The following is a 16703-nucleotide window of genomic DNA, read 5'->3' on the forward strand; positions in this document are numbered from 1 at the left end:
AATAATACAGTTAATGTAGGATTGAAGAAGTGATACACCTTGATACACCTGGGAAGTCTATCTCCTTTCATCCACATAACAGCAATACAAAATACTTTACAAACTTCCCTTGACCCTGCAGACAGCACTGTCAGGTTTCTGCCGGGTTTTTTGGCACTTGTACCCACAGGGGTTCCGGTGGAGCACTGATGAACCACTAGGGAAAAGAGTGATAAATAAATTGCTTTGTATGAACTTTGTGATTATTAGCATTCTTACATGGTCTATGGGAACATAAATATAGAAAAAGCACCTGCAAGCAGAAAAATAAAAGAAACAAAAAGCCACTGGGTCCATATGCAATAGGCAGCTTGAACAAAGACAAGATATTCTCTTGGCTAAGCAGGCTTGTGGGTTAAAGAAACCTCAGGGGTCTTTAAGGCGACAGCAAAAGATCTAAGATTGAGGAACTAACTAGCTCCCTCCATTAAAATCAGTAGTAATCACACAAAGTATTTAAAGGACAAAGTGTTCATGCTATGGGCCAATGAACTTTGCTAATGAACACGGGGATACAAGTTATAAACCTCAGAGAAGAATGCCCCTAGTTAGGCAGCCAGATATGGAAACAGCTTGTTGCTATGAGTTGTGAGACTAAAAAGGTACAAAATTATGGTTATCTATCATGACTGACAAGAGTTAATCCCCGCACAGTAAGTCTGGAATGTTCCAGTGCTCCCACTTCACACACAAAGCAGAGAAAATAAGGTAGGAGGATATTTTTTTGAGTACCTCACTGTTGTAAAGGCATAAATGCAAACATACTTCTGTACAAATACACAGAATAGACTATTTAAGTTGGAAGGGAATTACAATTATCATCTTGTCCAATGATCTGACTGAGTCAGGGCTGACCTTAAAGCAGATATGAGGGGCATTGCCCAGATAATTGCAAGCTCCTCCAATGACATCCTGCCAGGACTGTAGGAGCGCCTCACTTGCCTTCAGCAGGACAGGTTTTTCTAAGGTTCCCCTAGGTCTGTCTGTGCACACACCACGTTAAAGCTTCTGTAAAAGTATTTTTTAGTCCTACACTGAGGCTTTCACCCAGGTCATCAGACACTTCTTATCAACAAAGTATTTCCAGGAGTCAAAACACTGTTGAACCAAAATGAAGTATTTTAAAGCAATCATTCACCATGCTGAGGGGAGATTTATTTTTTTCAAAAGCACAAGTCAGAGTCACAAAAAGCAATTAACAGACATTAACACAATTGAAGATTCTCATTATTAATAAAAATGAAAACAAAAATTATGCATATTGCACACAGTGTTTAATGACAGATGTTTATTTTTCAGCATTTTTTTTACTCTGGACAATTCAATTTCACCCTGTTTTCTGAGGTTTATGCATGAGTACAGTCCTTCAGTGCTTGTTTTTACAAGCACTATGCAGTTTAATGCTAGCAATAATATATTCTCAGTTTAGTTAACTCCTCAAAAACATAAAGGTTTAGTATTAGTGTGAATAGGATGTAGTTTCTCCCCATCCTATTATTCTTTCCTTTTGTAAAGCCCTGAAGTAGGGCCTAAATCAACCTCTCTACAATAACTAGAATTGATCAATTAAAAGAAATACTTAAAACATGAAATCTCTCAGTTCTCATACATTTTGATACCCTGCTAAAAGCTATGCAAGAACTATTGACCAACATTTTAAGAATTCAACCGTTTCCACTCTTTTAATTTAAAAATATTAAACTGTTTTGATTGTTATTTTTACATTGGCTGTTAAATCAGACAGAAAACACTGAAAAAGCAAAATGGCAGTCCCAATTTTCTACTTACAGCCAACACTGTGCAGGAGATATGGATCTGAGGTCATCTGTCACAGAAAAGTTTTATTATCAGTGATTGAAACCTGTTATCAAATCAACACAAATGATGCCTGGCTTAACAAACAGGCTAGCAAAAATTGACAGAAAATGATAGCAGGGTAGCAGCTCCAGTACAATCAAATCAGATCATCATGAAAGGCAACGAAGCATGTTTCTCCTAATGGGGGTCAGTGTGCAGCCTGGCCAGCTTCATTAAATAACAGCTGTATTTTAACCCAATGGACACACGTACAAACTGTTATCATCCACCCCAGTGAAGCATTGCACTCATCGCTTTTGCTGCTTGTGCAACATCTACTGTTACAAGAAGGCAGGGGTGCTCTGAATCCTCTGCCCCAGCATATTACTGGACTTTACCTAAGATCTCAGTGTTTGAACAGCAGCCACAGAAAGAAGCTGGAGCTTTGTCAGGAGCACTGGTTGCCAATGGCCAGCTCTTGGAAATCAGTTAACCTTCTGCCACACAGGATATCTTTGAGCCACTTCTGCAGCTGTTTCACTAGCCACAGCCTTTACAGAGAGAAATAAATTAAGAGGGAATTTACGGAATTCGAGATGTGGAAAAAATTCCCCAGGGATTATTTTTAAAATGTAACTAGAATTCAAAAATGTTAGCAACAAACTCAAGTTTCCATTTAATCCCTTCATAATGAAAGTGTCCAAAGACATGAAAGTATTTGGATGTGCCTGCTCCTGACAGTGATTTGTAGAAGTTTATTTAAACCTTTCCATTATACATCTTAGATGCATTACAACATAGAAGTAATTTAATCTTATTGCTATTCTGTTAGGGACATTGATGAACTTTTTGCCACCTATATTGGAAAATTTACCTGCTCAAATGAAATTTTGCCAGCATTCATAGAAAAAATAATTAACTACTCTTATCTCTTAGCACTATTAAAATATCAGCCAAAAAAAGGTTCACTAGATCTTGTTTTGCTCAGATAGAAGCACATGAGCAGGAAGCATTTACAACAGATATTTCAAACTTATTATATGAATGTAGTATCATCAACAGCTGTTACTGGACAACATTCTATTTCTTCTGTGTAAGAAACCAATTACATTAAAACTCTTTTTTTATAGGAGTTGACCAGAATAATGTGAACAAGTTAATTTCTTTTGACTGTTGCAAACAGATTTGATAGTGACCTACATACTTCAGTCCTTAAATGACACATTTTCTATCAATAGGAAGAACTCACATTGCCCATTGAGCTGACTGTTGGTACTGCAGTCTTCTCAAAGCATATTATGCCTTATTTATTTCAAGCCACTGTTGGTAACAGCTTCATTTCTTCCTCTTAATATTTGTTCTCAAACTTATTACTAGCTGGTCCCTAGACAAAACCACCTCACTGCACCCAGGTGTTGTCAAATTTTGCCATCTTTCATCATCATTATCAAAGCTCTCTTTTTCTGTGCAGCCAGGACAGGTCTTTCCACCGGACTCGTCTGCATCACTGCCCTCACTAGGCCTGCTATACAATTTTGAGTCTTTCCTACAGCAAAACACCAACTCCAACAAGCCCTAAGCATTGTAAACAGTGATTAATGCAAGTCTTTCCACATATATGAATTTGACATTGCTTGCCACCAGATTAATTTAGAAGTTGTTCTCCAAAATTCCTTCATCTTCTTATCTGGATTCCAGACTGTTGTTAACTAGATAAAATTATTGAGATCCTGAAATAAGAGGGCCAGGCCAGGCAGGCAACAGTGACAAAGCTACTACTTCTAAATTATGGGATGTGCTAAGATCAGCAGGAAATAAAAAGGTTCCTTCAGTACACTGTAGGGAAAAATGTGAAGGTTCCTGTTCCACTTAATTATTGTTTTACCTCCCACAGGAAAGGGGACTAACCTAGAGTGTTCACAGCACGACATGTGCATTAAATCTCTGAATTACAGAAAAGCTCCTACACCTTGCTTAGACTGGAGTGCAGAGGCAAACTCTGGCAGAGCAAACCTCACATGAAGACCTGTGTACAACCCCCAACTGCTGAAGCACAAAGATTCCAATAATATGGCACCAAGCTGTAACTATTTCAACCCATCTGCTTTGCAGGGTTACTGTACTACCCACATAAACAAATCCATACTAAATAAAATGCAAGACATCACAAAGCTAAAGGAATCCTTCAGTACTCCAATTCCAGAAATAATTTCTTCTTCTGGAGGCAGACACCCCCAGAACAGCACTGTTTACTATGTAAACTCAAAACATCAATCCTACACAAGGCACTCTGCCACATACCTTTATGCAAGCATTTCTTTATAGATCCTTTCTTGATTGCATAGAACTAAGGTAAGGTAGCTTCCGAAAAGAGCAATTAGAATTTGTGCCAGCAGTCTAGAGCTTTCAAGTAGTAAACATTTGGAAAACACTAACTCTATGGTCTTCACTGAAACAGATGGTTTCCATTGAATTCAAACCAAAATTGAAACAAGCATATCACTTCACGTTTCAGCTCCTTCACACTACTATTTTTAATGCATGTTTTCAAAGAAATTGACCTCTTTGGCAGGGGACAATTTGGCCTCCTTTCAGCCTATTCTATGAAAAATTGCTGCGTCTTCCCTGTATTTGTATTGCTGTGTTCACACCACCCCCTAGTGATTGTTCAATTACACTAAATAGTGTCACTCCTCTCCTTTCATGCTGAACATTATATATGGGAAGGGTTTACTGCAGCACCACAGCTATGAGCTGTACAGCTAACAGCATGATGCTGTGAACAGACAGCAGCAACCCCACTAGCTCAAGACTCTAAATGAAGGTACTGCAAGAGGCATTAAGTGCTTCATCTGTACTGAGCAGATCTTGTACAACAGCCTCTTTCCAACCCTTTAACAACTCTTAGCTGTGATAGAGCTGGTTTACTCCCTCTAACATTTAAGTGTTTTTACCTGTCTTACAATGTGTTGCCCAGTACAAAGGTAGTGCAATTCAAAAATATTGCATTTAGGTAAAATGTCAGAGCCTTACTCAACACAGTTGCTAGAGCTGCCCAGTCTGTTTCAGTCCTATCTGAAGTACAGAATTTCTGCTTTCCATACTCCTCAAAACACATGCACCAGAGACTATCAGATGAAAATTTAGGGGTGTTCCACACAGCTTGCAGACCAGAGACAGACCCCAGAGACTGTCCTGGTAACTCAGGAACAAAATACAAATCATTCCTACTGCCTTCATTAGCCTTAACTGTGGAAGCAGGCAGCTCTGAGTGTCTCTGTCTGCATGTTTGGTTCTCCCTTCCACTGTATTCTACAGGTCTATATAAAACAGGCAGCCAAACAAAAGGACTTTCCAAACCACAGCTTGAACAAGAGCATGTCTACCTCTAACAATCCCTGCTTGCAATTAGCTCCTACTACTACCTGTAGTAGTAGGAAGCTGTGGTTCACTTCAAATTGATACTCAAAACAACACTTGTTTAATTATGAAAAGATTTTAATCCAGTGCAAATAGTACACCTATACTGAATTTCTCAAACTTTACAAAATGGTTACTTTTGAATTAAAAGGCAAACCAGTATTTTATTGACAGAGTTTATTTGATGTTAAAGTCAGATGAGCAGCTTCTGCTTTCCAGAGTAATTCATTCTATACTTCTTCATAGAATGATGCTGCCTGTAAAGGAAAAAAATACATCACTGACACACAATTAAAACAATTTTTACATTTGTACTTTTATAAAGCCTGAAAAGCTGTTTCCCAAAAAAGTCAGGTGAACCACACACATTGCTCTTGTAAGAGCACAAAGCTGAAAATTTCCCAGCACTGCCATGGCAAAAAATGAGCCTAAATTATAGCAATTCTGTAGAAGATATCAACAAGCTGTGACAACTTTCTGTTTAAGACATTACACTCACTATATCAGCTCCCAGACAGACTGTTTTAAGTTCCTTCCAACTGAATCACTCAGACCATTTCTAATAAAACCAAAGTTTTTTCTGGGGCAGTTATGACCACAGCACTTATATTCCTGCAGCAAAGATATAAAAATGTAGTCTGACTTGTTTGTAAGAGTATCCTGATTGTAAATATTCTACTTGACAGGAGTACCTGTAAAAAAACAACATACATTCATTCCAAAAATAGGTATCATGCTACTTCAATCTATTTCAGACAATAAAACTCAAGTACCTATCCTCTCTTGAGCATACCTACATATGAAAAGTATAAGCCTTGTTTACAGCAAGACTAAACAATCAGCAACTTGGGTAACAGTAAATCTGAAGTACCTAATATATTATTTCAGTCTTTATACTGATCAGGTATTTCATGCAAGTCACAGTCACATAAGCTACCAACTCACTAATAAGTGCAAAAGTGATTTGTAAATATTTTTAGCCCAAAACTCTTGCACTGAGCTCTATGTCTGCACAAGTTCCAACCTCTGCATAAATGAACCTCAGACTTGTTATCATAATGACAGCACTGCTGAATGCCCACCCTTAAAAAGCATTCTGAAGGCATACCTGTTATCTGTTTTCCACCTGAAGAATGTTCATTTACTGAAAAAGAAAAAACATAAATTAGTAAGAATTTTATCTGAATTCTACTACTGTAGAAAATTGAGCTTTAAGGGTTTTCACTGACACTCACATGCTTTTTTTAATTAACCACACTGAAATGTGATAGGAAACCCTGGAAGTTTTGACTACTGCAGAGACTGAAGACTTAAGATTTCACTTACTCCCTTAAACTCAACAGCTATTTAGAGCTTAACTAATGCTCAGAATGCAACTGCATGTTCAATAATTACACCTACAGGCTACAATGGCTTCCATGTGCTTATCCATCCACACTTGTGTTTGACAGCCCCACCTGTCAAGAGCTGTCACAGCTACAGCTGTGACATTAAAAGGGAAGGTGGGGATATTTCTGCATTTCAGTATCACTACTTTGAATGGAAAGACCAGGTGAGGCACACTCACATATACTTATTGCATATTTTAGCAAGCTCAGCCAGCTCTAGAGCCACAGAATATATTAAATAACACAAAATATTTTAAAATAGTTCTCTTGAAACTGCAGGGAAAACAGAATGGGAATGCTGAAGGAGTGAGAAGTGAAAGGAATCATCAAAGAAAACTTAACAATACATCAGCATAGTTATGTCATGACTACATCATACGTAACTTTTAGAATATACACTTGCCTAAACATTTCTTTCTAATCAATACTGATACATTTACAAGGTAAAATAGTTCTCACAGATTTTGTAGGTGGACTCAAAAATGTATTCCAGGACTCCTATTAAAAATTCCTTCACACAGCTGTGATAAGGATGATGAACCATACCACATCATGATCTTTGAACACGCATTTCTGAAGACAAAGTTTACTGTTTTTCTATAATGCAGCACAGAATTCTTCTCAAGTAAGTTGTTCAGGAAGTGCACAAAATAATTTATCTTAAGTGACAACAAAAAGATTAACAAATCTGGTAAACAAGTCGTATCTAACCCATGCATACTTATCAACTGAAAGATTGGTTAAAAAGACATCAAAATATCTCTAATCAAAAACAAAAAAAAAAAAAAAGTTCACCTACTACTGAGACTACATGTTAGTTTGACAAGCCATTGATATGCATCTCCTACATAATTACCACAGGGCACGATCCTTGCCTTCAATTTCTGAACTGTTGATAGGCTATAAGAACTTCTATGAACTAGACACCATTAATAGTTCAAGTGAGTCACTTGATCACTTTTCATTAACACTCAAAACCAGCTACCTTCAGGTGTAAAAGTCTTAAAAGGAAGAAATTCCTCCAAATTACTGGGATTGGTGCAACATGAAATGACTCCTTTGCCATTGACAGAAGTGGGTACATTAGGTGTTACTACTACACCAAATGCTAATTTTGTGCCATAAACCATTGTAGGACTTCATGATTAAAACAGCATTAAAGCACAAAGGAAGAAGGCTCCTAATGTTTTCTAGTAGAGTAATTCCCTGATCTAGTAACTGTCAGTAACACTGGTTCCTTTCCATCCAGGGATAACAAGAACTTCACCTCCACACTAACTACAAAATCTAATTTCATTTAGATTTCCAATTTCACTGTAATTTGTGTCTTAACTTGGAATACTGCAGGACAAGAGTAAAATACAGTTTAATGTTGACAACTGTGCCATCTCCAAGCACCACCTCAAATGCACCAATTGTGATGTGACTCAGCTTTCATGTACACCACCACTTTCACACAATGGTCAAGTTACACATGCAACTGCACTGTACTACTTTGAAAATCAGATCCTGTGGTGACTGAACCAACCTCTCAAGTCAACAAGATTGGATTTCTTGGATTTCTTCTCACTGGGAATTATTTTCAAGTTTATTCACTACTTTCAAAAAGTCTGGTTTGCTACTAAGCATATTTTACTTCCAAGTCACACGAATAAAATTCATTATGTAATTAGGTGAACCCTCACATGACAGATGTTAAGTTTAAATCAAACATGCGTACAAGGCAGTACAGTGCTTTAATTAAAAGGATAGACACATTTCAGTGATGTATAATTCAGGCACCAAATCCATGCTCATTTCCAGTACCTGCAGATACTTCATTTCTGATGGAGAGTTCCAAGAAAGTAGGAAAAAAGCAAAAGTGAAGATTACTAAAGTTCAAGATATCAAGGTATTTTCACAGCTACAGAACTAAGCATCAAAACCCATTACCCTCTCTCCCCTTGCTAAAACACCTGAAAAAAAAAAACCCACTTGCTGCACAGCTTATTCAATTTTTATCAGAAAATGGAACACTGTGAAGGAAAGTGACTAGATTCCCACCCAACCCATGCCTCAGCTTTAGTTGTTTCATGAGAGAGGAAATCTGCCTCCTTCCAACCTGCCTCTATCAGGTCCTAGCCACAGCCCAGGAGGGCTGCATCAGTCTAGCCTCACCAGAGAAAGACTCCACTACCTTGGGCACCAGTCCCTCAAACCCCAAGGCATTCTACCTTATCTCTATTTACACAGTCCTCACTGCCTACAGCACACATCCTTAACAAACTTACCTCGGGAAGGAACACCATACCAACAGTAACTTGGGGGAGGAAGCATTAGGGGTTTAGGCAGCCTGAGCAACAAGTGTTAAGATTATCCAATGTGTGTATTGCGAGACTGAGTTAAGTGATTAGAGCAACACTGTTAGATTTATAAAGTTTAACTTTAGTTTAAGTGACACATAAGAAACAGTAATTTAGGAAGCATTGCTTCATGTTGTATCAGCTAGGCTGGCAGCAGTGAGGAGCACAACTAAGCTACTGAGCTGATGACAAGCTATACAACATACAGTTTACCTTCTGTTATCCAGTAGAACAGGTGAAAAAATGGAAGAGAAACAATGTTATTCTGTTGAAGAACTCATAATCAACATTTCAAAGGCATATGTTCACTCTAGCTTATAAGATATTCTCATCCTACCTTCTTGCCAGCACCAACGTTTGCCTTGGCTGTGCCCCTGACTTTCTTCATTCTGTTCTTACGCTCTTTTCGCTGCTTCCTGGAAGTCTTTTTCTTTTCATACAAGCCGTGCTATTAAAAACAGTTGAAAGTTGCTTTTAATATTGTTTCTCTACTATCAACGCTGGAGTTTATGTTCCATGATACAGTTTAAATTTCGAAAATTAACTAAACAGCAAGATTGTTAACTAATGAATAATTCAACACACAACGTAAACATTGAAGAGGCACATGGATCAGCCCCATTTCTTATGCTTATTCTAGACCTTTATTAGTGTTTTGTTAAAAGTTACTGCTAAACACCTCTGGTATCAGTTTTGCCTTCCCAATTCCCTAGTAATATAGAATAAAAACACACTTAGCCTATTTTGCAAATGCAGAAGTTAAATGTGCTATTTTAGGAGCTATCATGCAACTGTACTTTCACAAAACTTGAATTTTTACACACGCAAATCCTGCTTTTGAGATACCAGAAAACAACATACCCTGGCAAGCCTGTGCTTTGGTTCATTTTTCTTTGCATAGTCCAGGGAATCATAGATCATGCCAAAACCTGTTGTCTTGCCACCACCAAAGTGAGTTCTGAAGCCAAAGACGAAAATTACATCAGGGGTTGTCTTGTACATTTTTGCCAGCTTTTCCCTGATTTCTGTTTTGGGGACCGTGGCCTTCCCAGGATGAAGAACATCGATCACCTATAAAAGATTTTCAACAAGTTGATGAAAGGTCAATATCCAGTACACAGCCCCACCAGGTGCTACAGTTCCACCATGAGCTCAACATTTAAACCAACCCACTTCAGCAGAAATTATGATTCATTTGACACAAACGCATTCAGATGTTTCTTGCTTCACTGAGTCATTTAGACTGAAAAATACCTTTAAAATCATTAAATCCAACAGTAGATCCAATCCTGTCAAGTGTCTCAATGGTGCTAAGCCATGTTCTGAACTGCTACACTTACATGTCTTTTGAATACCTGCAGGGAAGATGACTTAACCATTTCCCAGGGCAGCCTATTCCAATGCTTAATAATCCTTTTGGTGCAGAAATTATTTTCCTAAACATCCAGTCTCAAGCTGGTGCAAGTTCACCATAAGATTTACTTTGAGCATAAGTCAACGTATTTAAACCCATATGCTCTTATAATTCTTAATTTAAGAACCCTGTAGATTTTAAGGGCCCCGTATTTATAGCAGCTAAAGCTTCCAGCTTGGAACCACCAAACAAATAAAGGCAATTTTCTGTAGTCTTTTACCATCTGCTTGCGCTGCAGAAGTCTGTTGGTCATGAACTTCCTGGTTCTGATGGTCACTGTGTCATTCTGCAAGAGAAAACATTAAATAAAACAAAACAATAGCTACAAATGCAACAGAAACTGAGTAGGTGTATAAATAATGTACAGTAGTACCACAACAGTCAGGAGCCTCCGATACTGACAGTGAGCTCACAATTAAGTGGGCTGGTCTTGGGCTACAGAAAACACCTTTGAGTGACAAATTGACAAACTCAATCCCCAGTTTCCAAAACACCACAGCAACATACACGCCTTCACTACCATGAAAAACTGAAGCAGCTTTTACTAAAAGACATGGATCTCAATGCCAAGTACTCTAATACAACAGAAGTTTCCTTCTAAACCCAAATGCTTGAAGCCTCTATGGCTTCCCACCCCTAAGGACAAGGGAGCATCCATGATTCCTGGATGCTCCTGGTTGAAAGGAAGAACAGGTTAGTGGGTATAGAAAAGTTTACCCAGTTTTTTCAGTAAATTACACACTTGGCACGGCACTTGGTGTGTTCATACCTGACCTCAGAGTAAGAACATGGCAGTGGGTGTGGGGGGGGGGGGGTAAAGAGCGTGGTGAAAGTGAGGATACAGAACAGTGACTGACCATGCACTAGAACAGTAAAGAAGCTCTTCCTGATGTTCAGGTGAAACTTCCTGGGCATTAGTTTCTGCCCTTGCCTCGAGTACTATTGCCTGGCACCACCAAGCAGAGCCTGGCTACATCCTGTGATACCTCCCTTTAAATAGTGACAGACACTGACAACATCACCTTCCTGTCACCCCTTCTTGAACTGAAGGCGTTCAGCTCTCTCAACCTTTCATCACAGGAGAAATGCTCCAGTTCCCCAGTCATCCTCACTGCCCTCACTGGAACCGCTCCAGGAGTCTGTCCTGGACTGAAGAGGCCAAACCTGGACACTACGCTCTAGATACAGCCTCACCAAGGCTGAGAAAAGAGCAGATCAGCTCCCTCGAGCTGCTGGCCACGCTCTTCCTAACGCAGCGCGGAAATTTCTCTGAACACCCTGCTCGCCACTGCTTCCACAAGGCTTTCAGACAGGAGCAGCCGCGAAGGAGGCGGTGTGACGCCGGCAGCCCCCGAGCAGCAGCACGCTGTCCGCACTGTCAGGGCGCGGGCTGCTCGAGCACGGACGCGGCGCAGCCGAACACACGGCGCGGCCTCGCCCCGCAGCTCGCTGCTGCCGGCGGCACGGCGGCGGCGGCCGGGCCGCGGGAGCCCGGGCTCGGTGCCCGCCATTCGGCCGCGGGCGGGCGCGGGCGGGCCTGGCCGGCGGGGCGCGGCGGGGCGCGGGCGCGGCGGGGTGCGGATGGCGGCGGCGCGGGGCGGATGGCGGGGCCCGGGCCCGGCACTCACCATGGCGGCAACCGCGGCTCCAGCGACCGGAAAAGAAAAGGATCGGCGCCGCCCCGCGGCCAATCATAAGAGGGCCCTTCCTGCGGGGTGGGGCTGTGCGTGGGGCTGTCCCGTCCGGAGCCGCAGGAACCCGCTGGGCGTATTGTAGCTGTAGTGTGCCCGTGAGACGCGGGGCGGAGCCAGCTCCGTGTCCCGCGGACGGTGACCTCAGCCCAGCTCCGCCCCGCCGTGCGCTGGCTCCGGCTCGGAGCCGTGCGCCTGAGGTCTCGTCGCTGGTGACCTAGGGCCGCTGTAGGGACACGCAGAGCCACGGACTGAATGTGGTGGAGTAGCCTGGCTGAGGAGTTGCTTGGGGCTCCGGTAGCTGGGGCCTCTTCGGCCTCAGAAAGAGACGACTGAGAGAGAGCGTCATTCATGTGCATAGACAGGGAGGGGTGTCAGAGGGCGGAGCCGGGCTCAGCTCCGTGCTGCCGGGGAATAGGCCGAGGGGCGGTGGGCAGGCGGTGCTCGGGAAGCTCCCGCTGAGCACCAGGAGCAGTTCCTCGCTGTGTGCTGAACGCAGCAGGTGCCACAAGGGCCGGGGGCATTGCCCGGAGCCGCGGCGCCGGCAGGGGGCGCTGCGGGCGGAGGCCGCGCTGAGCGCCCCGGCCCGGCCCGGCCCGGCCCCGCGTGCAGCCGCGCGGGCCCCGCCGCCGCCGCGATGGTGAAGGAGCAGTTCAGGGAGACCGATGTGGCCAAGAAAATGTGAGTGGGGGTCCTGCGGTGCCCGGGGCTGGGTTGGGGGCGGCAGAGTTGCGGGACAGAGCCGCTGTAGCGGAGCTGGGGGAGTGGTGGCGTGCAGGGCCGCGGTGGACAGCTCGCGGCTCACGCTCCGCTCCTCGGAGCGCTGGCACAGGCTGGTCCTCCCACGGGTGGCTGTGCCTGTGGCCAGCTGTGGGGATGCCTGGGAAGGTCGATAAATCCCTCAGATAAAAACCACCAACTCACCGTAAAGCAGCTTTATTTTTTGCAATTATATGAAAAGTACCTGTTTCAGCAATGTTGTGAATCAACCTAGCCATTTTTGCATTGTTTTCGAGTGCTTGGGGTCCTGAGAAAGGCAAGGAAGCTGCTGAAGGATCACCAGCCTTAGGGGGAGCGTCTGAGGGAGCTGGAGTGTTTAGCTTGGAGAAGAGGAGGCTCTAAAATCACCTGAAAGGACGGTGTAGCCAGCTGGGAATTGCCTTCTTCTCCCAGGCAACCAGTGACTGGATGAGAGAGCACAGCCTTAAATTGCACTAGGGAAGGTTTAGCTTGGACATCAGGGAGAACTTCACAGAAAGGGTGGTTAGGCATTGAATGGTCTGCCCAGGGAGGTGGTGGAGTTACTGTCCCTAGAAGAGTTTAAGGAAAGCCTGCATGTGGTGCTCAGTGTCATGGTCTAATTGACAAGGTAGTGTTTGATCATAGGTTGAGTTGAGTGATCTCTGAGGTCTTTTTCAACTTGATTGGTTCTGTGATACTTGCATGTAGGTGTTCTTGCCATTGTAAGTGGTTTTGCATATATGTGTGTATATATATATATATATATATATATACATACATATATATGTATATACACATATACACACCTATATATATATTTGCCCATACATCTGAAATTTCCTGTCCTAGAAGCCACATCTGTTTTGGCATGAAATCTCCAGAAGAGATGCGTCAGCAAGCTCATATTCAAGTGGTCAGCAAAAATTTGTATAGTCAGGACAACCATCACTCTCCGCTGCAGTATGGAGTGCTGGACCATCGCATGGTGAGAACCTTTCTTTTGTTTTCTAAACTCTTTCTGGGGCGTTTCTGAAGTGGTTAAAAAAAAAAAGTTGGGGTCACTAAGATGTACACTTTGTCCAAAGTAAGTTCAAATGAGTCTTTACTTAAATTTCATAGACTGTTAGCTGCAGTGCCAGCTACTTTTTTCACGCTTTTGGAGGGCAGGAATGCATTCTCTTGAGGCAGGAAGTAAGTTACTTTTCTGCCTGCTGGGACACCCAGAGACATGTGTCACCAAAATGCCACACTGTAATGGGCTGTAAATCAGCTGCAAGAGCTGCCTTAGTCCAGGTCATTGGTGTCAGCAGGGGCTGTGTGTAAAAACCACTTTTCTTAGGGATCAGAGTTACTGTAGTGCTATTGATGTGCTTCTGGTGCTGAGGAAGAATCCTAGCTCTGCTGCTAGGATTCCTGACTAGCTTATAAACTGTATTTTGTCTCTGTCCCATCAATTACAGCTAACTTTTTTTCTCTGCATGTGTGTTCCTTTTCTCCCAAAGGGAACCAGTGAAAAAGACCGTCCCTGTGAAACCTGTGGGAAAAGTCTGGCTGATTGTTTGGGGCATTATGGGTACATTGACTTAGAACTGCCATGTTTTCACGTTGGGTACTTCAAAGCTGTGATAGGCATCTTACAGGTAAACATGATCATGGTTTGTTGTCAGTTTCTAGTCTAAAAAAGGAAATTTTCAGAAAAGATGATGCTTGAAAGTGATTGAGAAGGCCAAAATAAGGTTGCATTATTAGTCTATCTTTGTGTACATTTTCTTTTGTAAAATACAGGTATTTGAAGACCAATCTTAGTGATGTTCTATGTAATCTCAGACTGAAAAATTTCATCTATTATTTTTCTGCAGTTTGAATTCAATATATGCAGGATAATTTGCCTTTCAGAACATCCAAGTAAATCAAAGCTCTGTTTGATTTATATGAATTTTTAAGGGTCTGCAGAGCCTAGCTAAAGATTTGCCTCATAGACTGTATTTTTCTCATGTGCTTTTTTATGTGTATTCCAATATGTGATTTGGTCTTTCAATCAAGAGAGTGGTATCTCATTCAAAAAACCACATTGTGTTGGAGAGCTTAAGCTGTAGTTCAAGAGGTGACATCTGAATGTGTCTCAGGCAGCTGTGTTTATACATGTTTACCTTTAAGATGATCTGCAAAACCTGTTGCCGCATCATGCTGTCAGTGGAAGAAAAAAAGCAGTTTTTGGATTACCTAAAACGACCTGGCCTTGCATATCTTCAGAAGAGAGGGCTAAAAAAGAAAGTGTCAGAGAAGTGCCGAAAGAAAACCACTTGTCCCTACTGTGGGGCCTTTAATGGTGAGTATTGACACGGGCAGTTTGTGACGTTATCTGCTCTGATGGCTTTCACCTTGGTGGCTGTGGAAGCATCCAAATCATGAATTATGCTCGTTCATTGCACAGCTAGTGGGTGTTCTCTCTGGTCTTAGTTAAAAAAACAGGTAATTGCATTTTTAGGGCCAGACACATGTTTGTTCATTTCTCATTTCTGTGGATACAGACATTTTCCTAGTTGCCTGTATTATTTTATGTGTCATGGTAGTAACCATTATTTGATACTGGAATAATGACCAAAAAAACCCCTTTTAACGTGTTTTTAAAGATATTGGAAGCTATTGGCAGTGATCAATGCATTCACATAGAAACATTTATAGCATTTGTAATTTTGAGTGAGCATCACTTTTCATCGTTGAATTAGATTATCTTTCTTAAGCTCATTCCTTCTTAGGGCAGAGCATTTTTGTAAGAGTTCATACCTGGTTTTCAAAGTATGTTTTATTTTTTTCATCTGCATTGGTCACATGTTACTGCTTTGTAAGGACTTGGTGTATTACAGATTCATAGTAAATGGTTAATCCCTAACTTAAAACTTCTTACTTATGAAAATTATGGGTTCTTTGTTGAAATGCTCAATAACTCTATAAAAGGAGAGCTGCTTCATCATACATTCCCAGTCTGCACATAGGGGGCATAAACAGTAGGCATTTAGAAAAGTTACATGATGGGTCAGAATACTTCAGGAAAAGAAATTGAGCATTTGGAGTAGTCTGTGAAAGCTTCATAAATAATATTACCTGCATGACATAAAAATGCTTAGATTTTTCTGATACTTCACTTCCAAAATTACTTCAGAAGATACTGGTAAGATACATAAATGACACTTCTTAGTCCTTTTTTTAGTGCGGGAACTTCTTTAGAAGTATCTCCTGTGAATGAGGTGAAGCTGAATTAAAGGTGTAGGCTAAACCACCTACTTTCAGCCTCAGAGGCTGCACCATCATGTAGGTACACCATACCATTCATATAAAAAGGTATAACTTGATTGTTCTGTGAGTTTAGGAAGCTGGTTAATAAAGCTAATTAAGTTTTGTTTTGTTCTTATGTTCATTGAAGGTTTAGCTTGTTTTGGAACTGTAACTTACTTAAGTTTTGGTGATGTGATGTGTTTTTGCTATTTTGAAATAAAATCCCAAGACAATCCATATTTAATTCCTTGCAGGAACTGTGAAGAAGTGTGGTTTGTTGAAGATAATACATGAAAAGTACAAGACAAATAAGAAAGTTGTAGATCCAATAGTATCTACTTTTCTCCAGTCCTTTGAAACTGCCATTGAATATAACAAAGAAGTGGAACCCTTACTGGGAAGAGCTCAGGTGAAATTTATTATAACCTACATTTTTTTTTCTTTTTTTCGTTTTTTTTTTTTGCATGAAATAAAACTCCTTAAAGGCTTGCAGTGGATCAGCTGAAGTCTTGTGGTGATCCAAGAATTTTGTATATCAAAAGATACATGAAGAATGTTTGTATCCACTGCAATAATGTTAACTTGGCTAAAATGA

The 16703-nt window shown here is 41.3% G+C and overlaps 2 protein-coding genes across 5 annotated transcripts in view; one reads left to right on the plus strand and one right to left on the minus strand.

Moving 5' to 3' along the window:
- Positions 1-5418: 5418 nt before the first annotated feature.
- Positions 5419-12154, minus strand: RPS24 (ribosomal protein S24). 3 transcript variants are annotated; one of them, XM_030275918.4, is made up of 7 exons: positions 12029-12149; positions 10621-10686; positions 9848-10057; positions 9324-9434; positions 8451-8467; positions 6365-6400; positions 5419-5513 (listed from the first exon to the last, which is right to left on the minus strand). In XM_030275918.4, the coding sequence occupies exons 1-5, from the start codon at positions 12029-12031 to the stop codon at positions 8462-8464; spliced, it is 396 nt and encodes a 131-aa protein (XP_030131778.1). In that variant the 5' UTR covers positions 12032-12149; the 3' UTR covers positions 5419-5513; positions 6365-6400; positions 8451-8461. The 3 variants fall into 3 exon arrangements, with proteins under 3 accessions (XP_030131778.1, XP_030131780.1, XP_072787112.1); XM_030275920.4 differs by lacking the exon at positions 8451-8467 and having other exon boundaries at positions 12029-12148; XM_072931011.1 differs by lacking the exons at positions 5419-5513; positions 6365-6400; positions 8451-8467 and adding an exon at positions 8866-9202 and having other exon boundaries at positions 12029-12154.
- Positions 12155-12601: 447 nt separating this feature from the next.
- POLR3A (RNA polymerase III subunit A) overlaps positions 12602-16703 on the plus strand; it is a 32191-nt gene continuing 28089 nt past the window's right edge. The window contains exons 1-5 of one of the 2 annotated variants that reach the window (XM_030275915.4): positions 12602-12772; positions 13682-13817; positions 14335-14472; positions 14990-15161; positions 16363-16517. In XM_030275915.4, the coding sequence (XP_030131775.1) occupies positions 12729-12772; positions 13682-13817; positions 14335-14472; positions 14990-15161; positions 16363-16517 (645 nt within the window). In that variant the 5' untranslated portion in view covers positions 12602-12728. The remainder of the gene's footprint in view (positions 12773-13681; positions 13818-14334; positions 14473-14989; positions 15162-16362; positions 16518-16703) is intronic. The other variant, XM_002195440.6, reaches the window with a different exon arrangement.

The sequence above is a fragment of the Taeniopygia guttata genome, chromosome 6 (genome assembly GCF_048771995.1).
Source record: "Taeniopygia guttata chromosome 6, bTaeGut7.mat, whole genome shotgun sequence".
Lineage (NCBI taxonomy): Eukaryota > Metazoa > Chordata > Aves > Passeriformes > Estrildidae > Taeniopygia > Taeniopygia guttata.

What these genes read in the sequence shown, in the direction of transcription:
- RPS24 (XM_072931011.1), bottom strand. An exon ending in TTCTGCAGCGCAAGCAGATG is followed by an intron (nt 10,058 to 10,620) that starts GTAAAAGACTAC and finishes AATCTTTTATAG; the next exon opens with GTGATCGATGTTCTTCATCC. An exon ending in CAAAGCACAGGCTTGCCAGG is followed by an intron (nt 9,435 to 9,847) that starts GTATGTTGTTTT and finishes TGTTTTTAATAG; the next exon opens with CACGGCTTGTATGAAAAGAA.